The 25,207-nt window shown below is 39.4% G+C and overlaps 1 protein-coding gene across 1 annotated transcript in view; it reads right to left on the reverse strand.

Moving 5' to 3' along the window:
* The window catches only part of LOC148392320 (zinc finger protein 407-like), a 117,123-nt gene extending 92,834 nt beyond the window's left edge, over window positions 1-24,289 (reverse strand). Inside the window, exons 1-4 of the mRNA XM_088387686.1 lie at window positions 24,145-24,289; window positions 22,176-22,844; window positions 19,786-21,900; window positions 15,869-15,983 (exon numbers count right to left, since the gene is read on the reverse strand). Coding sequence (XP_088243812.1) covers window positions 15,869-15,983; window positions 19,786-21,900; window positions 22,176-22,749 — 2,804 coding nt within the window. The 5' untranslated portion in view covers window positions 22,750-22,844; window positions 24,145-24,289. The remainder of the gene's footprint in view (window positions 1-15,868; window positions 15,984-19,785; window positions 21,901-22,175; window positions 22,845-24,144) is intronic.
* Between the last annotated feature and the right edge of the window lie 918 nt (window positions 24,290-25,207).

Here is a 25,207-nt window from a genome sequence, read left to right on the forward strand (position 1 = left end):
ATCAAATATCCATGAAATGAGTAAGCACTTATTTTTTTGGGGTGGGGGCATCACATGCGTATGCAATAAGACAAACACACGCACATGACCCCATCCATGTACATGTATTCTAAAATACTTGAAGTGACGAGCAACCCTTCTACTCACACCCCTAGCAGTCTGAGGGTTCCAGTTGTAATTTATACTCAACAATCAACTCTACGCGTCATTAAAAATGTTTGTAGACAATTTTGTAAGAACTTTGAACTTAACTACCTGTAAGTGGAGTTCAGAATACAACTGTAGATAAAATTATCCCAGCAAGGCACATTCTGTCTGATAATTACTGTTAAAAATAATAATGATTAATAATAGATTAAAGAAATTTCAGGAAAAAAAATCCAAGCCGTAAAACATATGTATTTTTAATACTAATTTCAGTGAATCAAGAGCCTCAATTAGTAACAGCAAGCAAATTGCCAGGCAAAGCATAATTACTGCAAGGTCAGGAGGTATTATTCACAGTCACTTTAGTTTACCACATTAGTACAAGACGGTATGCCGGGCTAAAATTATATATTCCATTCCCATATCTGTCCAATTCTGATTTAGATGGATGAAGAATAATTAACTCCTAATTATTCAGATCACTTAAGGCACTTTCTGGATCTACAAAAGAGATGCAGCCACATCTCTCAGCCCTCTTCAGCTGTTATCAAGAAAAGCAATCCAATAACTTGACAAATGACAACATGGTCAAACGGAAAAGAAACCCGATTCTGGCTTCTTTTCTGGCCGCCTTCTCCCATCCGTCATCTTAGCTCTAACCTATACTACCGCTGAGGGTCTTAAGGAAGCACCCTTCCTTTAAATTTATACATGCAAATTTCCAGATGTGATTTGCATTTTAAAGTATTTAACTCCCCATATTTATTGGGCTTTAAGGCCTTGCTGATCATTGATTTATGAGCTTCCGGCAATGGTATTTCCATATTTTGTGTGGTTTTTAACGACGGTAATAATTCAAATATGCAAAAAGTTGTTCTTTGAACGATATCTTTAATTATATCCTCAAAGCATCATTCTTTTTAGCCTCCTTTTCCACACAGCTGACAATAGCTATGGAACAATAAATTATTATAATTTGTCATGCAACTTTCAACTCCATGGCCTTATCTACAGAGAGACATCTTACTGTAAGAGTGTTTACCCATCTCTTGCACTACAAACAGACTTGCAGCACTCTGCTGCACGGCCACTTGTGTGACCTTGTCCTCGAACCATTTATTAATAGTGACATTCTTTCACCTCAAATCCAGTCCCACATAGTGAATTTTGTCTCTTATGTGAAACCAAAAATAAAACAAAAAAGCAACACGTGCATAAAAAAAAAAGAAAAGAAACCTCCCCCCTCTCTTTTGCCGCTAACACAGAAAGTTTCTCTGTCACCTCTTCTTATTAGAGTTGTCAGAGTCGCCGCATGCTCTTATGAAAGCAGTCACTACCCACATGATTAAAAGTGGCGGGTTCCCAGCACCGTTTGGCCTATCAGCACAAGCAAGCAGCCATCAAATATGTCCGGAGTCATCCTTGCCCATATTCACATTGACACCTCGGCATGATGTGGAACTTTTTAGAATTGCTCACCCATACATCACTGTGAGTAATAGATTTGATTAGTGGTGTTTCGTTGCAAAGAAGAAAGGAGACATTTTATTATCTTGTTCACTTGGTAGACTACATACTGAGATGCAATATGAACACACAGCATACTGCATCAGAAATGATGGTGCTAATCATTCCGTATGTCAGATATATCAATGTTAAAATAGCAACTGACTTACCAATAGATGATCACGACAAGAGCTGCCTGTGCATAATTTTAAAAATATATAGCTACACTTCATGCATTTACACCAGCATATAATACAGCACATCCCAGCGCAGCAAAACCTGGATTAAAGTGTGTCAAATTGCAAGTTTAACAGATATGCACATATATACGGCACATACTGCATGCACACACAGAATATTAAATGTGTTGACAAATACCTAGTTTAATTAGCTACACACAATGATATTGATAAAAAATATTTTACGACTAAAAATTACAGTGTAGTGATTAAAAGTTTCAAAGAAGGTTGTTATTTAAAAAAAAAATCATTCAAGTGTGAATTATCAAAATAATTTGGAGGGGCTTTAAAAACAGGACGACACAAACAAAATATTTGAATTTGCTCTTGAAATATGAAATCCAACTGGTTCAGTCACTGCACTGAGGAAGGCATTTTACAAATCCCACCTACAAGGAGACTTTTGGCAGGCCACCTTCCACTATCAAAAATCCATTCTGATTATTATTTTTATCATTATATGCATGAATATGCATCCATCAAATTTCTAAAAAATTGATAAACGCCAATCAATCAGGCTACAATAAATGGCTGAAGTGGTGAAACTCTTCTCTCAATTCCTGTTACCTGCTCTGATTCGCTATGAACATAAACTGATGATTTGAATAAGCAGCGCTCAAGAGGCTCTCTTATCAGATCACAGATGGGTGTGTGAACATAGTAGTATTAGTCACAAACCGGCGTTAGCGCAAAACCCGCCTCTTTTCACCCCCTGCCCCATGAATGACTACACAAGGAAAAATAATTTTTGCATTTGTATTCAATTCCTTAAAGCACAATATGATTTTTTTTTTTCTTCTATCCAGTATATATATTTATTGGTACCTTGCATGAAAACGCATCAATTTATTTGACATGAAATTTTCTTATTTTTTTGCAAGTTTGATAGTACTTAAAAAAAAAAGTCAAGAAGTGATGTGTTAAAAATGAAATGATCTGTTATTGTGCAGCATTTACACTCCAGGGTATGTTCAAATTTGTCATTGGCTCTTTTTTCCTCAGAGGCACACCCTTAAGATGATCATTTGGAGTTGATGGTTGTTTGCATTTTGCTCCATGGAGGGGAAAGCACCAGCAGGAGAAAGCATCGTTCAAGGAGTTCGTAAGAATTGTAGCTATATGACCTCTGGTAACGTATCCTCTTTGGGTATGTTAAACAGTAAAAACACACGCAAATACAGAAAAATTGCACACTGAGGCCATGCTCATCACTGGTTCTCTTAAGAGGCTAACCTGCTCTCTTCATTAGGGTGCTGTGGGGACTTATCACTGCAGAGTCTTTGTCCTTGCTGTAATTGCCCTCTCGGCATGTCAGCCCACACCACCGCCATCATCATCATTGTAGCCGCCCCACACCCTGCAAGCCAACCAAGCCAACATCAGCCCCCTTCGTGACAGGCCCGGTGAGACGACAGAGTGGGGAGCCTCTCCTGAGACCTGCTGATCGGCCCCTGAGGTGCACCGTTATTGAGAGGCTTGTCCTAGTTAAAGCAGGACTGCCTTTAGGAAGATTTCATCTGCCCTGCCAGCCTCCAATTCTGCTCGTTTACAACAAATCTGATCGCGTAGTTTTCTACTTATAGGGATTATTATTATTATTATCATTATTATTATCATTGTCACACCTTCCATCTTCCTTCAAGGTCCCAATTCAATTAATCACAGATGGTTTCATTTTATTGGATCTGAAAATTGTTTTGTCCAACCAGACAGACAGACAGACTGTATGTATGTGAGATGTGTTTTCACAAAATCCCACCTGTCACGCTCTGTGAAAGCCAGTAAAGAGTTTTGTTTATTTTCAGAAAAAGTTACTTTTTTTTTTTACACACTGCATTTTCAATGGTAAAAATGCTCTGAAGCTAATCTGAAAAAAATCTCTTTTTAAAATCTATTTAAAAAGTCACTATTTCGGATGACATTTCCACCTTGAAAAGCACGAGCACCAAATGGTGTCGCGTTATCTTAAAAAAAAAAAACGTAAACTCATACGCCTCGAGTCTTTCCACCCAAAATGTGTCGTAAACTACAATGCATACAGCTCACAAAATATATTTAATAAGAATCCCAACAGTGTGTTCTTTCCATACATACTAAAAATGTCTGTTACTACGTAAAACTCAAATGTATGGTAAATAAGGCGTTTTGATTTGAAATGTTAAATTTTGAAAAACAATGTTATTAACATTCATGTTTGAAAACTTCTCTAGGTAAGGTACGTAACTCCGTCAATTGCATGCATCATTTTTATTCCATATAGTCTGCTCCAGAGGTGGGCCTTCTGTCACAGTGACATAATGGTCCATCCGTCTGTCACAAACAGACGCCCATTTTGCATACGAAGGATGGGGGACAAGAAAAAAATAAAAGGACGGACTGAAGACGTGGGGAAGTGATTTTCCGTCCGTTTATAGAATCATCCCTATCCAGGTCAAGTGCCAACTAACCTTTCGGACCAACCAACGGCACGTTTCAGCACACCAATATGGAAGTGTAACAAAAATAGGGCAATCCCTTTAAATTAGGGCTGTACGATATATAAAAAAAATATCGCCATCTCGATAATGGCACGTGGAATATGCTCATACGAAAGACGTACGATAAATTAATACTTTCGCATGGATTGCATGCTTTGTTTTATGAGCTGGCGATTACCTAATTCTGACCAATCAGATGGGACATAAAATAGGGATCGTCACCTAACCCACTAGATAGTGCTCTCCCATCGGCTAGAGTGGGCTCATTGAGCACCCAGTGAGCAGCCCACCGGCCGCAGACAGAAGAAAAAAGCAATGGCAGACACGGGAGAGGAGCAAATCAACAAGGATGAACACAATGAACAACTTGTACCTAAAAAGAATAGCACATCTGAAATATGAATCTACCGCCGGCTCCAGGAAGTTCTCATCGTTTACTGGTTGCTGTTTGAATTATGATGAAAAATAGATACAACACATCCACAATAAGCTAAGTAACAAGACTCCCAAAACTACTAACGTGAAGCAAGTTGTAAAATAGCAGCAAATTTACAGTCAACCTTTAAGATTAAAGACAGTTTTGAGAGCGTCACAGCTTATGAGAAAACTTCCTAGCGCAAGAGATATTACTGCAGCATCTCACCTTTCCACACTTGAGCAAACTCGCCAGAAGGTACCTCAAGTAAGCGGCTCACGTTCACAAGAGACTTTTTAGTGCCTCGGCATGTAGTAGCTACATTTAGTTGCCGGCGTACTTCTTTGAAAGTGAACTTGGTTATTTTCATGGCAAAAAAAATACCACATGAATTTGTTGTGAAGTAATGATTTTCAGGATTACTGTTTACATTCATTCTAAATGAACAGAAAAGGAAGATTTACAGCTTGGGAACTTTCTTTATAATTATTTTTTTTAATATATTTTATCTCATTTAAAAAAAATATGTTAGTTTGGTTTGATATCTTGTTTGCATTAATGTTATGTTATTAAGAAGAAAACTGACCTGAAATTGGGCATTTTGTTTTCGAAAATAATCTTTTACATTCTATTTTAAATATACGAAAAACCAGATATTGTTGACATCAAAGTTCGTCTAACATCGAAAAGAATCTCAAAGTTCAGCATGAGCACTGTGAGAGAATTATTATTTGTAAATTTACACCAGACAATGTTAAAGTTCTTGGAAATTACATGGTTGTCACTTACACATGATTATGCGTGAATAAAACAATTGATTAGAAGTAATGCTTTATATTTTTTACACACACATACACACACACAGAAACAGACGCACACACACACACACACACGTACACACACACACACAAAACGCTGCAGCAGGAAAAGCGACCCACTGTGTAATTAGTGCTTGCTGTGTTCACTCCCCTACCACAATCAGATGCAGCGGACACGTTTTGTGCAATACATGCAAAATGTATGCAAAGCAATTAATAAATCGTAGTCTTCAATGGCTTAACTGCATATCACTCAAACATGGTGTCCACATCCCAGCAGACAATAGTCACACACAGTATTGCAACTGGAATCCTTGCAGGTTTTTAGCTAGTTGAATGGCGCCATCTAACGTTCAATTAAGTCATCAGCATGGGTGTTTGCCTCAAAAGTGAATTTCATGGAAGGAATTTGTTTTGGGTGTTTTTGAAGCTTATGTAGCCTGTAAACGTTTCAGTAATCACATTTTGCTGGGGGGCTTGAAAGGCCAGGCAGCCTTTGAAACAACCATAAAAGTGATGAAAGTGAACCGCCTAATTTGAAATTTAACTGTAATAGACATCCGGCTATCAGTGTTTCAGCACAACCCTGACCTATGTTTGTTTTGCTGAACTAACAGAATAAATGAATAAATGCTTCCGCTTCACACAGCGTGCTCCTCCTCATCACATACACAATGCCCCCAACCCCACCCCACCCCAACCCCTGCAGGGATAATTGATGTGTCAGTGTTTTTACGGTTGGATGCAGGGTTGCAGACCTACACTGCCTTATTTAGGAAGCCGAGGTTTGTGGGGTTAACATGGTGTAATGTGAAAGGATCACACAGATAGTCTGGTTGACAATTCTGCCCATGTGTCCGCTAATTTTTCCTGCAGGCAAGGTCCAAATTATAAATGCAAGTCGAGACAAAGATTATCATGCTATTGTTCATAATAAAAAATTGCTAAATAAAAGTGAAGTGTGCAAACCAACATTTATTTTCAATAAATACAAATCCAGCTTCACTCTGCACATTTTGAAAATTTCAAAATTATAAAAAAGGATCTTTTGAATGCATGCAAGACACCGTAAAATGCTCTTATAATTATTAATGACACCGTTGATCACAGAAATATGTAATCTGGTGTGTTGGCACACTTTGCAGCTACCGCGACGCATTCTCCTCATGCAGCGCAATAATGATCAGTCTGATAAAAACTGAAATATTCCAAGAGTGGGTTGTAGGTGAAAAATGATCAATCTACTGAGCTCCTTTCTACCATGTTCGGTACAGCACTATAAAATGTGGCTGATGTCATCTATTTATTTACTGTATGGATGTATTCCTATTTCTCCGACGTGCACACCCAAAAACACAACTACTTCTCAAAGAGATGTAATGATTATGAAAATCTCAAACTCTAATACCACCCCTTTAGAAACATTTCCATCCCTAGTTGCAAGCATGCCCCAACAGCCTCATTTCTCCACTCTCCATTCTTTTATCTCCTCATCTAATTCTTCCCAAGTGACCCTGTCAGGGGTTTTGGCCTAATTTGGTGGCAATTGTGATATATTGGCTCACCTATAAGAAGCATAGTGGATGCAAGCAAACAAAGAAATAAAAATGTGATATGCATCTTAACACCCGTATATAAGAAATGCACACATTAAAAAAAAAAAAAAAAAAGTTGCATTTTATTAAATGCAGCAACGTATTTCTGTCAACATTATCTACAGTCACTCCACACTTGGACCACACTTGTAATACTCTATCCATCCATGGATGCATCCCTACAAGCCTTGAGAGTTTTCAACAGGTTTTATGCCTCCCACGATACTCAAAGACAGTGAGATGTTGCTTAGAGCACACAGAGGATTCTAGTCAAGGACACAAGCACTATCACTCACCGCACCATTATTTGCTCATATTTAAAGCCGGGTGGCACAGAGGCTACCAGAGGGGCTGTAGCAACGTACACAAAGAAGGATGGGTGATTTTAGAGTCCGACGGGTGTGCTGAGCAACTGGGAACTAAAGGCGATGCAACTCAGGTACCCGAAGAGACGATGGGACGCAGGGCTTTATGTCAGCCCGGTGATATGAGCGCTTTCATGGCCGAATATTTTTCCTGATGTCACAGTTGGAGAAGAAATCACCATAACGTTGGGGACTAAGAATATTGCCCTTGAGGGCCCACTGTGGCTGCTCCTGTTCATGGTTGACTAGCAGTCGGCCACTGATACAAGACCCACAACCTCTCATCCATCCATGTCAGCAATTAATCAATTAAATGAACAGAAGGAGTGAGCTGCATCGTCTAGGTGTGTTAATACACGAGCATGTTTAGGTTGATCTCATTTTATCACTAATGTCACCCATTTATCATGGCTTATTATCTGTTTTGTTGAGACAATGGTCAATACGGATTCATGAATATGGGAATCGGAGACCTTGGGATATTAAGCCTGAAGGAAGGATGGTCTGGGACAATTTAATTGTTCAAGGTTTGGTCAATATCCGGTGTACCCATTTTTGTGTCTAGTCTCGTATTTGCCAAAATAATCCCCTTTCGACCGTGTGACGTCATGACGTTGACAGGGCCATCCATTTCACCCATCACTTGTTGCATCCCTTTGACAAAGCAGCTAATATCTTGGTGAGGGACTCTCCATGAAAATAAATATACTACACCTCCAGCAAGTCAATCAAAAAGGGCCAAGGGAGATGAAGTGTTATGCGACTTCTTTTGGGCAGGCCGTGAGTTTGCCTGAGAGAACGGGCATGTCGTTTGACTACTGTGTTAGTTTAGGTGATGAAAAGTTTCTGTTCATAGTAAAGACATGTCAGAAAACAGATGGTGGGAGAGGGACAAGATTGCTATTGGAAAACCTTTTAAAGACCCCAACCCCCATGAATATTAAAGAGGCCCTGGCAGCAGACAGCCTCAGGTTTACAAACCAGAGTAATGTGTCCGTTCGCTGAGGGAGAGCTTCCGTCTGGATATCAATTAAATCACAGGTTGTCAGTCTGATGGCCTCTCGATAGTGAAGCAGCCCATTCCCCTTTGCCCATCAACTCAACTCTGTGTCAACCATCCATCTCTCATTGTCCCCATCACTATTTCTTCCTTCTTAGTTGCCATCTTTATCCTCTTCGTGTCTCTCAAGCAGCTGGCAACTGAATGCACAAATTACTCTCCCCTCCACCTTTAACTCAGACTAAATCTTTTCCTTTCGTCACTTTGCTGAGCCAGGATATTTTATTCTCCCATCAAATATGTATCCCATTAATTAAGTTAAATTACTCCTGACTGCGAAATATTCCCTGCCTCTATGGGCGTCAACAGAGAAAATAAATGACTATGAACCTCCAATGACACGGGCTCAACACTTAAACATGATTTACAGCCTTTTCAGCTCTATCCATGGGCAGATTACCCGGCACTTTGCTGGAATTCACCAGCGTTCTTTTCTTCCCCTCTACCGTGCTTTTAATAAGTGCGCGATGGATGACTCTCACGCTTCGGATAATGAGAGGACTAATATTTTGATTATACTGTATACGTTTGTTTCATTTGACTTTCGCGTTATGGTTTAATTGCTGTTGTTAATCCCTCATTACATTCTTATTTCTTTTCCTGCCAGAATATATACAGTGAAACAACAATGGATTGTTACTAAAAAATATATATATATATATTCTGCTTGATGTGATAAAAGCATATTTTTTGCATGTGCTGAGTGTTTTTGGTTTGTTTGTCTCTTCCATATTGGCTCTATTTTATATTACTATTAAACTGATACGTGATGATTATCAGGTCCCCAGGTCACGATTATGTGTGCACTTTGTGGGATTGTTATTAAAATAGGACTGGTACAGAAGAATATTTCTCTCTTTGTCTCTGGCACTCGGTAAATGCCGAATTGGGTCCACTTGGAAAACTTCTTTAAAATGAAAAAATAAAAAATAAAAAACAGAATGACCAAGCAGGAAGCGTTGATCTCCCTTAAGGTACCCTTGGTGCGCGAGTTAAAACAAATATTTGTATATTACAGCCACAGAACTTGAATCGCCTTTATCTTATAGTTGTATTAACCACTGAAAGTTAAGCCTATTATATATCCCTATGCAAATAATTATTTCATGATCCAGTTAAAAATTCAAGAATACACTGACATACTGATGTGTGCAATTCTCTCTGAAAGGTTTTATTTCTTCTCTCCTTTTCCTTTTTTCTGAATGTACACATGTATGAGTTTCTTTTGCTCTTTTGCCAAAAAAAAACAAAAAAAAAACATTAATTTTACAAACATCAGCCCAAGGCTACTAAACACATCTAATCCATTATGCCACACGTTATCGTGTTATGGGGGGTAACGGGCTCTAAAGCTGTCTCGGTCATAAAGAGTGATCACAGAGTATCGAGTCAAACCAGCACACCAAGCTCTCCGAGCCAAACACAGCCCTTGTTATCATCACAACTGCTCATTCACATACTTAACCTTTCCAGACCAGCCATGCGGCATTATTTTCTAAATGACCTTTAGTGTTATTCATTTCATCTCCAATAATGGTGGACTAAATTCAGTTAAATGCATTAAAGCATAATGTGTGGGTTTTTTTGGTGAAGGGGAGAGTAGAAACTGAAAAGGACTGTGTTCCCAGGCAAACATTCAATTCAAAGCTTTTCCTGATGTGAATGATGAGGCCTAATATTTGAGAAGGTGATATGACCTAATGGCTCTTTTAGCATTTTAAATGGAAATGAAAGAACTGAACAGATAATCAGTACCTTTAGTAAATTAATATATTTCGGGTAAATATAATAATAGCAGTAAGTCAAGCTCTATTAATTGCGTGAAGGCAGTACAGCACCGTTAAGGTTGATATAAACTAGTAGGAAAAAAGTATGCAAATGAAAACACTAAAGGTTTCACAAAGTCATTCACCAAATGTATTAAAAAAGTGTTGCAGATTCTTTTCCTCTATCCAAGAAATGGTTCTTGCTTGACACCCACAGATCCCAAAAAGTCTAGCAGGTGAATATATTGTTTCAAAACATTTGCAATCGCTAAGCTTATTAGGTGTAGTATTTACCGTATTTTCCGGACTAAAAGTCGCAGTTTGGCTGGGGGTGCGACTTATACTCAGGAAATTATTAACACATTGTATCATTTCACGTCATTTTTACACTAAACCGCAAGAGCCGTGTCGAGGCCTGTGGATTAAATGGAAATGCAACTGATGATGAGGCTTACGTAAGCGCCGTAGAAGAGGTAGAGGAAGCGCCGCATCTCCTACCTCCGAGGTTAGCGGAGTTGTTTATAAGTGACACTGAGGATGAAGATTTTGTTTGATTTAATGATTTGGAGTGAGATGGATGGTTCGATAAACTTATTAGCATGTTATATATGCTAGAGTTATTTGAATAATTCTTAATATGTTACCTCAGGCACGCTTTTAGTTCCTTGTTTATGTGTTTATGTAACGTTAGCATACCATACCGTTCAGCCCATTGTTGCCTATTTTATTCTAATTTTAAATTGCCTTTCAAAATGACATGTCTGTTCTTGGTGTTGGATTTGATCAAATAAATTTCCCCAAAAAAATGCAATTTATACTCTGGTATTTAGGGCTGGTGCGACTTATACTCCAGAGCGACTTATAGTCCGGAAAATACGGTAATACCCTTGCTATGCATGACGAGGGGTAACGTGTGCTCTTCGTGAAATCGTTAAAGTACGCAATGATTAACTATTACTCAAAACATTGTGTGTGTTGTCCATTGGCCTGACAGGCAGTAATTCTGTGTATTATATTCGGCAGTTTAAATTGCATGCCACCACTGTGTCCCTCTGACACGTTATGAAGCGATGATGTACAATTATTACGAAGCGGCGGGAGATCATTGGGGTGACATTATAATCATCCTCAAAGGGATCCTTCTCTTCATCTGCGACAATTATTAATGTTCAACTGGGAGGGAATAAGGAGGGGGGGGGGATCATAAAAATAGTTCTCAGGGAGTTCTAACTAAAATCTGTTTGAGGATTACAGAGAATCACGTCAAAGGAGAAGGAGAGGGGTGTGAATAGACAATAGAGGGTCCGCATCAAGTGACGCTTTCTCTGGATAAGTAGCAAGCTGAGATGCTCCTCTACTGTCACTGCCAGGCCTCACAGTACTCATACAGGCCCGGGCATTAACGCACATTACTACGGATGAGCCATACAGGGTGGAACTGATGGGCTATTCTGGGAACAGACCAGACAATCTCACAAGACAGGAGGACATAAAAACCCTGACATGAGCCAGCCCCGTCCTGTTAACAGTCAAATCACACACCCGACATGAAATCATGACTATTTATATATTTTCTCTCCAACACATTTAGTCAAGAGAACTGTAAGCACGGAGGGAGGATGCCTCGGCTGCAGGGAGAGAAAAAAAGACGGTTGCAAACTCTGCAAACTTTTGAGTTCCAAGCAACAGTTTTGAAAGTTTTACTTAAATTCCTGAAGTGACACACAGTTTATGACTCATAATAATAAAAAAGCAGTCCACAAGAGAACAATCCACGCCTTTGATAGTGTTAATACTAGTAAGGCCAAGGCTGAGGGGGCTGATATTAAACCAATGCCTCAAAGCATTTAGATTGTTTATGCATAATTTAACACCTACAACAACACTGCATGTCCGTCTGGACCAGAGAGCAGGGGGGTGAAAATGCTGAATGCAGGGCCTTTCTGGTAGATGATGGAGTAGAGGAAGAGGAGGCTCATTAAATGACCAAGCCCCACTGTGGACAAAACATGCTGGGAGGAATACACAAGAACTTACCACCTCACGTACTGGTGGAATTTTTTTAAACCAATTAAATATGAGAAATCTTATCGCGCATGCTAACGGCCAATTTGTGTTTTCTGCTGTTGTTGCACCTTAGGAGTTCTTTATAGGCAAATTTAAAACAGATCTCTTTGTTGTGAAATGAAGACACCCATATGCAGATAAGTAAGATCACTGACAAGCAAGCGAGTGAAGGAAGTGAGCAAGATGGCAAGGCAAGTGTTTAGGGTGATGCGTTAGACACAGAGCAGCCTTCTCTGGCAGCATGGTCAAGAGTTTTATATATGTCGTGGCCTCGCATTTGCATTTGTTAATTAAATGCCACGACAATGTGATCTTCAACCATCAACAACTTCCCCCACTCATGACAAGACCTTAAAAACAATAGACAGGTAAGGTCCAGCAGACCCAACCACAGAGATTTAGGTCATAGATAATCTTGTGGTTTTAAGATTTAACAAAGCAGAAACAAGAAAATTGATGGCAAGGTGATGAGAAGGGTTTGGTAAAGCAAAGAAAAAAAACTGCACAATGACATGATAGGATTTGTACATTCTCACTGATTTTCTACTCCGTAATGATGTTTGGAGTGTGTCTAATAGCTAATCACGTGTTTTGGAATAAGACAGAGCCACTTTCACAGAGAGATGAGTGTGCTGGATGAAATTATAGCTGAACCTCGATTTTACGTACTTTGATTCTACGTGATTTTCTGTCTAACGCTGTATTTTTTTTGTCGCATCTTAAATTGATGATATAAAGACCGTACGAAGCTAAATGACAAGCGTTTGGACCTTAGTGCTAGTGAATTCATTTTCGTGACTAATTGAAAGGTGTTTAATGAGATGGCAATCTGTAAGGGCTGTTTGATCTAGTTATGCTCATAGGATAGGACGTCCCTAGATGATGGCTACCCCGATTGGTCATATAATAATTTTGATAATTATATTGTATTGATTTCCACTCAGAACAATGTATTCCCCAAATACAAACAGGTGTATCTTGTACATATTTCCCTACTGCAATTTCCCGATACACTTGTATGCACGGCTCTGATTTTATTAAACGTCAAAGACTTTCTCAAAAACCCATTTTCGTGGTTAAGGAAATCATCAAATTGTGGACCCCAAAGTCTGCATAAAATGGTTCAGCTGTAGTTTGTCACTTTAACTGATTTCAAAATGCTTCTATTTTTGAATGTGCAGATTTGTGAAGGAGATCCAGTCGTAGGGAAATGACAGGCTTAAAGTTAAAGTCCCAATTTAACCGAGTTTGTCTATCAAAATGGAAGGAGAAAAGGAATTTTCATACCATACGCGCAGAGGTTCACTAAAATTTGCAACGCATATGTCACAATTCAAACACAGCTGCTGCTGTGAGGGGCCCAGAATATGCACACGTTTCTCTGTTTGGACATGTCGTGCAAAGGTGAACTTGGCTGTCCCAGTTACAAGGACACCAGTCAAGAGGATTTTTTCTCTGTTTGGAAATACCCCCACAGGACAGTGTGTGAGCCTTCACCCAGCCCGCAACATGGTCTTGGTAAATTGAATTCATAACATATCCATTGACCAGTGAATAGAAATTATTCCACAAAGTTCCTTCCTCCTGTAATTTTTAGCAATGACAGTAACTGAAAAAAATGACTTTATCAGCGATGACACAACATTTTGGGTTGAACTAGATATTCTCTGAAAATAACATTGTACAATGCAGAATTGAAAAACGTATTTTTTGTTCAACTCATACGAATTTACAATACATTATAGATATTAGTAAACTTGGCCCACTACATGACCAGGCCAGTACTAGTATAAAATATAAATACGATGGAAAAAAAATATTCAATTTTCTTAATACTAAATATTAAAGTTTTATCAACCTAAATTGTTCAAACATCATTGATAATTTTGCTGCAATGGCCACATTTCTTTGATCGTAAGGTTCTATAAGCAGGGGCATGGTGGCAATCGGGAATTTTGTGAAATTGACTGAATTTTCTCGAACAGCCGGTGTGTATCAGGGCTGGTCAAACCGCTCGTCAGCCATCTCACCACCATGACGACTGTCGTCCGCACCCCCCACCTCGCCAGCAGCAAATGTTTTGGGGCGCGTGACGGCCAATGTTCTCAAAAAGGCCACCACCAAAAAAGGCCTCGTGTAGAACCCTCCACTATGTGGCCATGGACTAGTGATGTATTTTAAACTAGAATTAAGGAAAAAATCAAACAGCAAAAGTTGAGGCTGTGTGTGGTTCTGTCCTTAATGAGGGTGTTTCTGGGGGGTTTCTTTGTGTTTGCTCCTATTTATTCAAGATGAGGGACGGCCCGGTAATCAGTCAGTAATGAAAGCGCACACAGGGCCGATTTGTCACCAATGGCCAGCTCTGGCAGCACTTGGCTCCTCTGTGCGTATGATTTGTGAAACCAGGGACCGAATTTAGTAGTGCCATTTAAAGACATATTGGAGAACTGTTCCATATGTATTTGTGTGTATGTAAAGTGTCACATTTGCAGCACTTGGGAGAAGAGGGGGTTTTCACTGGAGAGCTTGTGAAACATGAGCATTTCTACTCATTAAAGGAAAAGCAATGTTTAGACCAAAGCTTGCTTGCGCCTGCTGTAATATATTTGCAAACATCGTTGAAGCAAATAAACATTCACTCAGCGGCTTTGGCCTGCAAATGAACTAAGTGGAGTCAGTGACAGAAAAAGACACAGAAAGAAAAGTTAATATCTTTAAATATATATAATAAATAACATAATAAAAACATTTCTAAAATTTCTAACTGCATGCTAATTACAACAATCTAAAAACACTTACCTTCTTTACCAAGCACTTGGGTGAAATACACACATTTTAATTTTGGATGCACAAAAAAGTGTAGTTGAAGTAACGATAACTTAAACTGTGGGCATTAAATAGAAGATAGAAATTTCAAAACTGTAAGCATATGCTCTCACTAATCCCTCCAAAATCAAGTTAGTGCAAGGCCGTGGGGCTGGAAATTCATTTTTAGTATGAGTAGATAGTTTAAAAATAATTGGATAGTATATAGTCCATAATCTGTGTTGTGAGCATGCAACGATAATCAAAAATTCCAAGCAAAGTATAGACTTAGAAAGGTTTTCTAGTCCTCTGCAAATGTTCGTTTTTAGCATTTAAAACATCTACACACGTTGATAAAATTCAGCAGATTATCTAATCACTTTTGCATCCAACTAGCTGCAACAGCGTGTGGAATGTCTGACACAAAAACCTTGTGATTAAAATTGGAAAAATCGCACACAGCTTTGCTTCCAATTAGAAATGTTCAAATTATGACCGAGTTGACCACAGTTTGTCACATTCCGTTTCTAAACTCATATCATTTGACAACAACATAGTGCAAGCCCGGTAGACTGTAAAATAGAAAAGTTACAAATCTTAAAACTCACCCACAGATGTCGCATCTGTACTCCCTCATGCCAAGGTGCCTTTTCACATGGTTTCTGGCATCTCCCAATTGAGCCGTCGCAAAATGGCAGATTTTACAAAGAAAGGGCTTCGATCCTGTGAAAAATAAAAAAGAAAGAGTTCATGCACAGTATTATTAAAACCCACAAACATTTGAGTTGTAGGGTTTTTCTATTTTATCTGTAATTATTCAGTCTAATTGACATAAAACTCAAGTCTCGCCTATGGTGCTTCATTTTTGGAGTATGAATGTGAATGCGTAATGGAGGATCCATAAGCACGTCAGCCTGGTTTTCTGACAAATGATGAGAAATTTTGAGAAACTAATAGAAGATAACGTCTCTCTGCCACAAGACTGTCAAGTCTAACATAAACATGTTCTAAATTTCCTTGCGACAAGAAAAATACAGGCCAATGTCTGTTGAATGGCTGGTGACTTTCTGGTGAACATTGGGAACTTTGGGCAAGTGGACCAACTACTTTGAGGTTCAGTCTTAAGTCAGGCAAATGATTCAGATGAAAAAGTGACCAATTTAGCTAAAGATGCAAATTCTAGAGGTACTTCCGTTGAAAAAAAAATGGAAATGTGCACACGTTTCTTTAAGGGACAAATTGACAAATCTTTGTGCAACCTCCCACTACCTTCAGTAATTAATCAAAGGGATAAAAACTAGGTCGTAATTAAAAGGATCTGGACATGATCCCAGCTTCAAAAGTGGCAGACCCCCATTGAGCTGTTTCACAGTCCCATAAACAAATTCCAAAAATGACTGAATGCCATAAAAAAAAGGAATTAATTCACAATAATGACAGAGCATAAACAATACTACCAAATTGCAAATGATGCCAAAAAGAAGAGAAATTTGTGCTTTCCATAATCATGAAGGGCTTAAATCAAAAAGAATACTCAATCTTTTTTACACAAACAATTTGACATCTGTATTTTACGGAAGAGGATTAGGGCCAGTGAAGAAGAAAAAAAGCCAAACTATCTCTAAATTACCGTATTTTCCGGACTATAAGGCGCACCGGACTATAAGGCGCACCTTCAATGAATGGCCCATTTTAAAACGGTGTCCTTATATAAGGCGCACTGGACTATAAGGCGCACCATTAATGCATCATGTCAGATTTTTAATCCAAATCAAATCATTCTCCATTTTATCTTTTTTATTTCAACTTCAGACGCAACAAATTACTTTCTAATCACAAAATAATGATCCATAGTCTTTTTGATTCATGATTCATAGTCTTCAGCGGGCCACTTATGATTGATTTTATGACACAATGCTTCGGGCCAGTTTAAATTTAGGAATTTGGTCCATATATAAGGCGCACCGGACTAAGAGGCGCACTGTCGGGTTTTGAGAAAATTTTAGGTTTTTAGGTGCGCCTTATAGTCCAGAAAATACGGTAAACACTATTTTAGCACTTTCCAAAGTATGATATTTTTGTCCAAACCATGAGCTGGCTGTAACTCCATCCAAAAAAACATATACACAAACACACACATGCAGATTTTGAATGGAGCCCCTTCCATGCTGTCAAACCTTGCCTGACGATCTTTCTTTCTCGCAACCATCCACGTGGTACAACAAGCAGGGAAGGTTCGGATGTGATTATTTTCGGCCCCACCCCTAAACGAAGCAAGCCTCCAAACACGCTTTGCATACATGATGTATAGACACTCCAACTACCATTAAGAACAAAATAACTGTGCAATTGTGCTCACAATTGGTATTTAAGCTCCAATGAGGAATCAAATATTGGCAGTTGCAGATCAGATTTGGCAGAATAAACACAAAGAAATATCTTTTATTACTGTTGCAATTTGTCGGACTGCATGACAATCTACACCATCTACAATCGGAGAAAATGGATTGCTGATTCGAAGGCTCATTAATGCTTGAGCAGAGGAGGGTGGGAATGAAACATTCAAGGCAGAAAGGGGCATTTATTGATGGTTCCCTCACATCTCATTCGTGCATTAAGTTGATTTTAAAAGCAATTAATACACATGGTCAGGGAAATGTAATGGAACACCCTATGTTCTTAACCTGTCGAACATTTCCCAGTCAAAGCCCTGAGCGATGCTCTGCTTTGCATTATAAATGACAGGATAAATCTTAATGGATTGGGGATAATCAACTACCTATGAAGGCTGACATACACACACACATTCACTCAGCATTCTACCACTTACACACATACACACAACTGTGGACGTTCAGACACAAGGGAAATTAAAGGCTTTGAATACGTCTGCATTGATTATTTTAAATTATTAGCCCACCTCTCTTTGGACCTCCAATGCTTTTAGCCTGAGCTTTAACACATTTACAGAGACTTATTGACTATAATTACAACTGAGTCTTGGTAATGGACACATCAATTATGAGTCGCACATGTCTCTGACCATGCAAGCGTTGCTCAGGGAATCCCAATCTGCGGTCCATTAGTGTTTCTCTCGTTGATCTGAAGCCTAATCAGTCTTTGCCATCACCTAGCTGTACTTGAACAGCTTTTACCTGGCTATAGTAGACATTAGCTTTACCATAGAGCTGTCTGGCAAAAGGAAGTTAGTTACACCTAGGGTTCATTCAAATTATATTGCGTTGTAACACATTCAAAATAGACTTACAGTATGCGAGAGCAGAAAAATAAAATCAATTAAACTACTGATATAAAGATCACATCCCATCAGAATGGATTATTACTGTTCATCTGTTTCTAAATCTCGATTCATTGGGTGATAATTAAAGATTTAGGTTTGGTTAGGATTAGTTTCGCCCAGTCTATACTACACACCAGCATTTTTATGGCCCAATCTACACTACCTTGACATGGCACTTTCAGTTCATTTTATGGTCCAATCTGGTCCGCTGTGCCCTGTCACTGAAAGCTCATCCCATCTGTATAATTGTCAAGATTTTACTTACATGAAACAACTTGTCAGTTTTAGAGTATAGGAGAATTTTTGATTGTACATTTTGATGAGGGCCTGTTTTGAAAAAAAACTATGTGCACCAAAGACATGTTGGTCACCTCCTCTGTCACAATTTGGTTAATTTAATATTTTCTCACAAAACTATGTCCTATTGGTCCACGTGTAAGGGTGTTATTTTTACAAATTACTGACTAAGTGATGAAAATGGCCTGCTGTTGTTAATGGTTGAGCAAACATGTCGTATGTAGATTCAACTGAAAAGAGATGATTGTGGAAGAAGAATACCGCCAGTCGCCAACATTATCGAAAATAAACAGAAAATGATCGTATGCTGAAAGAAATGTATTATGCCACTTAGATAGCATTAGCATTTCATGTTAGATGTTAATGTGCGATTTCAGTTAAGAAGACGAAAAAAAGTCTTGTAGCGAATGAAGACAGACAAATTAATAAACCCTCATACGCCGGATAGACTGTGATTGAATGCAACAGAATATCTAGCATACACCTCATCTTGCCGTGACGACCAAGACAAAATGCACAGGAAATACAGCATAACATAACACAAATTGAAATGACCTTTAAATGCTGAGGAATACATTTGACAAAATATCACATAATACCACATTCTGTTTTGTTTATCGTGACTACTATAGCAAATATTTTGACAGGCATCCCAGATGTCTAAGCCTGTCACCTTTGCCCATTTTATCCCCATGTCAAGGTCATTCCTGTACGTATGTGAGTGCCTAGTGTCCAAGACCACATAAATAAACATCAATAGAGTGGCTTTGTCGTTTTAGGTTTCCTTGAGATGTTTTTTCACTTGAAGTGTACGTGCCATAACTTATTTAATGCGGTAAAAAAGGGTTTTACATAAACGTGTTGACTTTCCATAATCAATGTGCATGTAAAAGCAAGGGAGGGAGGGTATAAAAACATTCTACCTACCAGTATGTGTGCGAATGTGCGCCAGGAAGGCCATGGAATTGCTGCTCTTGCACACCTTGCCACAGTACTTGCACTTGTTCCCTTGGTGCTCCTCCCGCTCACGATTGATCTGTTCCGTGTCCTCGATCACGTACTTATTGACTTGTCTCAGCAACTCATCATGTTTCTCCTTGATGTGAATGAACAGCTCTTGTTCCGTTTCAAAGCGATCTGTGCATTTGACACACTTGAAGCACGCTCTGCCGTCGAGACCTTCATCCAGGCTGTTTTGCTCATTTCGGATGTGGGAAGCGCTGGCCAGGTGCTGATGCAGGTTGCTCTCAGTGTAGAATGACTTGCCACACACCATGCAGTGAAAATGTTTATCCTTAGTTGGGTGCTTCATGGAGATATGCACATTGAGGCCGCTGAGACCATCCGCTAAAAAGCCGCAGTCGTCGCAGCGAATCCGGGTGCTTCTCACTTTGGCTTCAACGATCGCTTGCTTGTGCTGAAGCTTTTTGACATAATGGGGCAAGAGCCCAGAGGGCACTGGTGCTTCTCCTGTCAAGCCTTTAACAGCGTCCGCGCCTTCGAGAGCAACGCCCTCCAGCAATGGCTGCCCCTGTTCATCGAGGGCCTTTATGGACATAATGCAGGTATCAAAAGGTCGGGAGGCGGACATCCTTGGAAGTGAAGCACTGCTTGTTTCGAGGTTGGTACCTTCGATGCATTTGTCATCTTTTTCTTGAATTTCTTGCGGTGGAGATTTTTCCACTTCAACTTCAATTTCTGCTTGGACCATATCTTCAGACTGTGCTGTTTTCCCTCCTGAACAATCATCACCACATGCCGATTCCATGCTCTCTGGTTCCTTTTCCTTTGCTTTGCCAGCTAACTCGACCACACCGTCAGCGTGATCGACAAGTACGGAAGATGCCTGTTTGGTTTCTTTTGGGCTTTCTTCTGAATTTAGTTTTGGATTATCTGGGAGCATTAAAGGTTCAGATTGAGGATGAACCGTCGCATTGCTACGATCAATAATCTCGTTCTGTTCTTCAGGTGTCGGCAATGATTTTTGGCCACCACGCTCTTGTAGTTCCAGGAATGTCTTGCTTCGCTGCTTATGTCTCTCTGTACTGGCATGGCGAGACATTTCCTCACTTGTTACAGCATAGTATCTGCATGCCAAACACACATACTCAAAGTCTCTCGTGTGCTTTCGTTTCACGTGAAGATTGAGGGAGGAGACTGAGCGGGCTATAAAATTGCAGTGACTGCAAGCGACAGAGTCATCTTCTCCTTCTACTGGACACGTGTACAACTCTTCTTCACTGTGTTTTTTCGAGCCTTGTGATTCCTGTTGCACGTCTCTGCTCACCGAAGCGTCATTTGATTCCGGGGACTGTGTATCTGCGAGTTCCTGTGGTGAAGGGTCTACATGAATTTTAGCAAGGCTGCTATTTTCACTCTGCTGCACACGTTTCCTGTGTTTTTTAGTGATACAATGGCGATCAATGTCTCCTTTGGTCACACAGCTATAGCAGCATAGAGTACACCTGTAAACATACTCTTTGCTGTGTTTGCGGCGGACATGGACACTGAGGTTGGTAGCATTAGACACGACCAAACCACAATAACCGCATTTGGTCGAAGACACTTGTTTTGGTCTCCCTCTTTTAGGTTTTGGAGGCTCAAATTCCAAGTCTTCCTCATCCACCACCACTTTAGCAGCCTCCAGTTCCTCTTGAATTCCCTGAGCTACACCATCGATGTCATCTGTACCCCAATCTCCTTTGGATACCCTTTCAACGCAATCAGTGGAGGAATGAGAATCACTATCCTGCGTGCTCTGATGTTGCTTGTGAATATCTGAGATGAGGTGTCTGTCCATCCATTCAGATGTAGCAGAAAAGAAGTTACATAATTTACAGCGGTACCAATCCAGGCCTGGATGCTTCGTGCGAGCATGACTCTCCAAAAAGGAAAGTGTGGAAACCCTTAAATCGCAGTTGGCACACTTCATTTTAAATCTGTTTCCTGTATCTTTTGGGTCCACTTGTTCAGGGGTTATCTTGAAAGGACTTGCAGTGTCCTCAGCATTGTCTTCTTCCTCCATGTACTCTTCAGCATCAACTGAAAGACAAAGACAGCTACTTCAGGCAATGCAATTCTTGAGGTATATTAATAATGTTGATCGTAGCACAATATTTTCTGTTATCGGTTTTCCGCTATACATTAAAAAAACGGTGTGACCGAAGGTAATTTTTCTTTAAAAAATTGGTCCAAAACTGAATTATTAGTAAATTGGGTTGTTCATAAACTGTTTCATTAATTAATTAAAGTTACACTGTACTTGTTTGGGAAGCAATGTTTTATCAATGACAGATATGCTTAGAAGAAATACTCACGCGTGCGCGGGCTGTCTTTGCTGTGGTAACGGTTGACATGAACATCAAGAGGAGATTTGTCCCGAAATTCAAGTCCACAATAGTTGCATGAATAGATAATCTTGGGTTTCGGTGTTCTTTTGCTCACTCTTCTCTCTTGATTGGATAAAGATTGGTCTTGTTTTGCCTGCGTGTCTGGTCTTGTAACTTTATTGGAATCTTCATGGGAGGGAACAGATCTCACACCATCAGGTCCTGGCCCTGGATTTGACCCAGCAGAACTTTCAGTCTCCATGTCCGTCTCTTTATGAACGTCACCTGGGCTATCATCGGAATTAGTTTGCTTGTCCTCAGCAGGTTTTGCAGCTTTATCTGTGCTTTTTTTATGTTTCTTTGAATAGTGAATCTTCAGTGATCTAGGGCATTTTGCTGAGAAGTCACAAACAGAGCAACGAGTACTCATGTCTTCATTCTCATTGGATGTCTGCAGACATTGAGTGGGTCCTTCATTTTCTTTTTCAGGCTTCATAATCTTTTTGGGTGAGTTGGGTTGTTCATCACATCTTTTCACATCTTGGCAACCCCTTTTTGGCATTTTGTTCAATGGTCAGTATGTGGTTTTCATCTATGTCTTACTCCATTTACATAAAACTGACAAAACTTGAGATATGTTGATGATGGATGAATCACCTGCACAAAATGAGACATCATATAACTTCAACTTGGCATCCTCTATTAGTCTAATACAAAATCAAAGACATACATATTGAATTACATATTGTAAACCAAGTACGTCGGAGTCAAATTGGTCAGTAGCAAAAACGACAAACGTGCAAAAGTCGCCATCTAGCGTTTGAACCAGCGCATTGTTTTAAAAGTACTGTGGGTGCGTTCCTTTATCGAGTAAACTTTTTATTCTTCCGTACTAGACAACAATCTTTTTTTTTTTTCAAACAAATCTTCAAGTTACAAAGTACTGAACGGGGTCATCATAAACAACTGGCACTTTGAGGCCAATCAAAATATTAATAAGGCTTCTCAATGAGACAGTCTGAGTCTAAAAATCATTGACTTACGCAGCTACTTAAAAAAAATACATTCCCTATGGAGCTCAGCGATGTTTTGTTTCATATACAAAACGTACTCAATTCACCTTGCATGGAATAAACGGGCTGTCTGTCAAGATGTACAAAATATTTGAATGACAAATGCATTTTGCAGCTTACTTGCAGATGCAAAGCGAGGCAATTTAATTTTTTGCAGCATAATTACAGACCCAGATCAGCTCCTCGTATCGTGGTTTTTACACTCAGCGAAACCTTAATATCTTTGTTGCCTTTTTGTAAAACGTGCAAAAGGAGCCCTTTGGAACAGACGCAAACTAAGACAGGAAGGTGAAGCTTGCCCACACACTTAATAAGATAAAGCCATTGAAGCACATCGCAAGACATTGTTGTTTTTCTTTTTGGTTCAAGTTATACTAAGACATTAGTTGTGCTAAGCTTGTTGTCAAGAGCATTAGCTAAAAAGTACCGTGGAGTTGACCTAACTACGATCGCTACTAAAAATATCGCATGACATGATAGTACATCACAACAAACATCGCTTGCAAATTCTGTGGTGTAATTAATGTGTTGTTTGTGTTTGTTGTTGGTTTGAAATGCACTGTTTTGTCAATGCAATGTGGCAGGCGTGGAGCATTGTGAGCTAGCTACGTGCTCTTCTTCAGTATGGAAAAACTGACCAATTGAATTTCGTCGTTACCCGTGCAGGCCAATCACGGCACAGTCCAAGATATGTTACAAGCGTCGAAACTCGGAAAACGACGGCGGCACAGAGGCCCAAAAAGTAGGCTAACGTCGGCCACCTAAAACTGTGCAATAATTGCAACAACATAAAAGTTAGCACATAAATCCGGTGGGCTCAGAACTTCGCAATGTAGGATAAGACTAACACTAGTGCAAAAACGCGTTCAATAGCACAAACTCACCTTTGATTATCCCAATATCGCCGTCGTCCGCGCTTTTTGTTGCTAGACACAAATGGCGTACCGTAGCATGAGCGATACGTCACATAAAGGCGGAACTTGCGGATGCCTTTTCCCCCCGACTTCGGCTGTATAAACCGGTGATGCATTCAATGTCATGGGAGAAACTGTAGTCGCAAAGTGTTACAATCGTTAAGCCGATTTAAAGTCACAGGGCGCAATGTAAATTCATAACTCCATTGATTTCAACACATTAAGCATCTATGTGCTGTTTGTGGTCGAGCCAACAATATAAAGGAAAAAAAACAATTTGAAATGTGCAATTTTCAAGTTGTGTGCGTGCGTGCGTGAGCGAGAGAGAGAGAGAGAGAGAGAGAGAGAGAGAGAGAGAGAGAGAGAGAGAGAGAGAGAGAGAGAGAGAGAGAGAGAGAGAGAGAATTTTAACGTAATACAGCGTTAGTTGACTTTTCTCTCCACTAGAGAGCAGTATCTACACATTTATTCGGCAGCTTGCAATATCACAAACAGCTGAACATGGATTGGGGTATTCCATTAACTGTCGCATTCATTACGCAAAAAGCAATTCAGAAAAAAGCAACAGTCTCCTTATCCTAATCAATAATCAGACCAAATTGATTTTTTCATTGTATTTTCATTTTTTCATTTTCAAATGTAGGGGTGACTCTAGTGTCAGAGATTTAAGGGTGCTCATTGAATGAGCTGAACATTTATAATTTGAAATGGGAACGGCATGAATCTGCTTTGTTGGATGTGTCATTGAGAATGATGGGGACTTTTTTTGCATGAATTTAGTGGGGATAAGGGTGATTTTGTTTTGGTTAAGAAGAATTTTTGACATGCCAATTGAATTAGCTGAACATTAAGATTTTCAAATCCAAACCATGATAATCTGCTTTGTTGAAATTTAATCTGTTTTGTTGGCTGTTTCAATGGGAATTAATAGGGACAATTTTGTGGTTATTTTTATTGTGAAACTTGAGGTTTTGGCAAATGGTAACTGTCTTTTGAAAATTCTTCAAAGTTGAAAGTTTTTAATTTTTAATGG

Source organism: Syngnathus floridae, chromosome 10, assembly GCF_059516105.1.
Source record: "Syngnathus floridae isolate MCC-2025c chromosome 10, RoL_Sflo_1.0, whole genome shotgun sequence".
In the NCBI taxonomy this organism is placed as follows: domain Eukaryota; kingdom Metazoa; phylum Chordata; class Actinopteri; order Syngnathiformes; family Syngnathidae; genus Syngnathus; species Syngnathus floridae.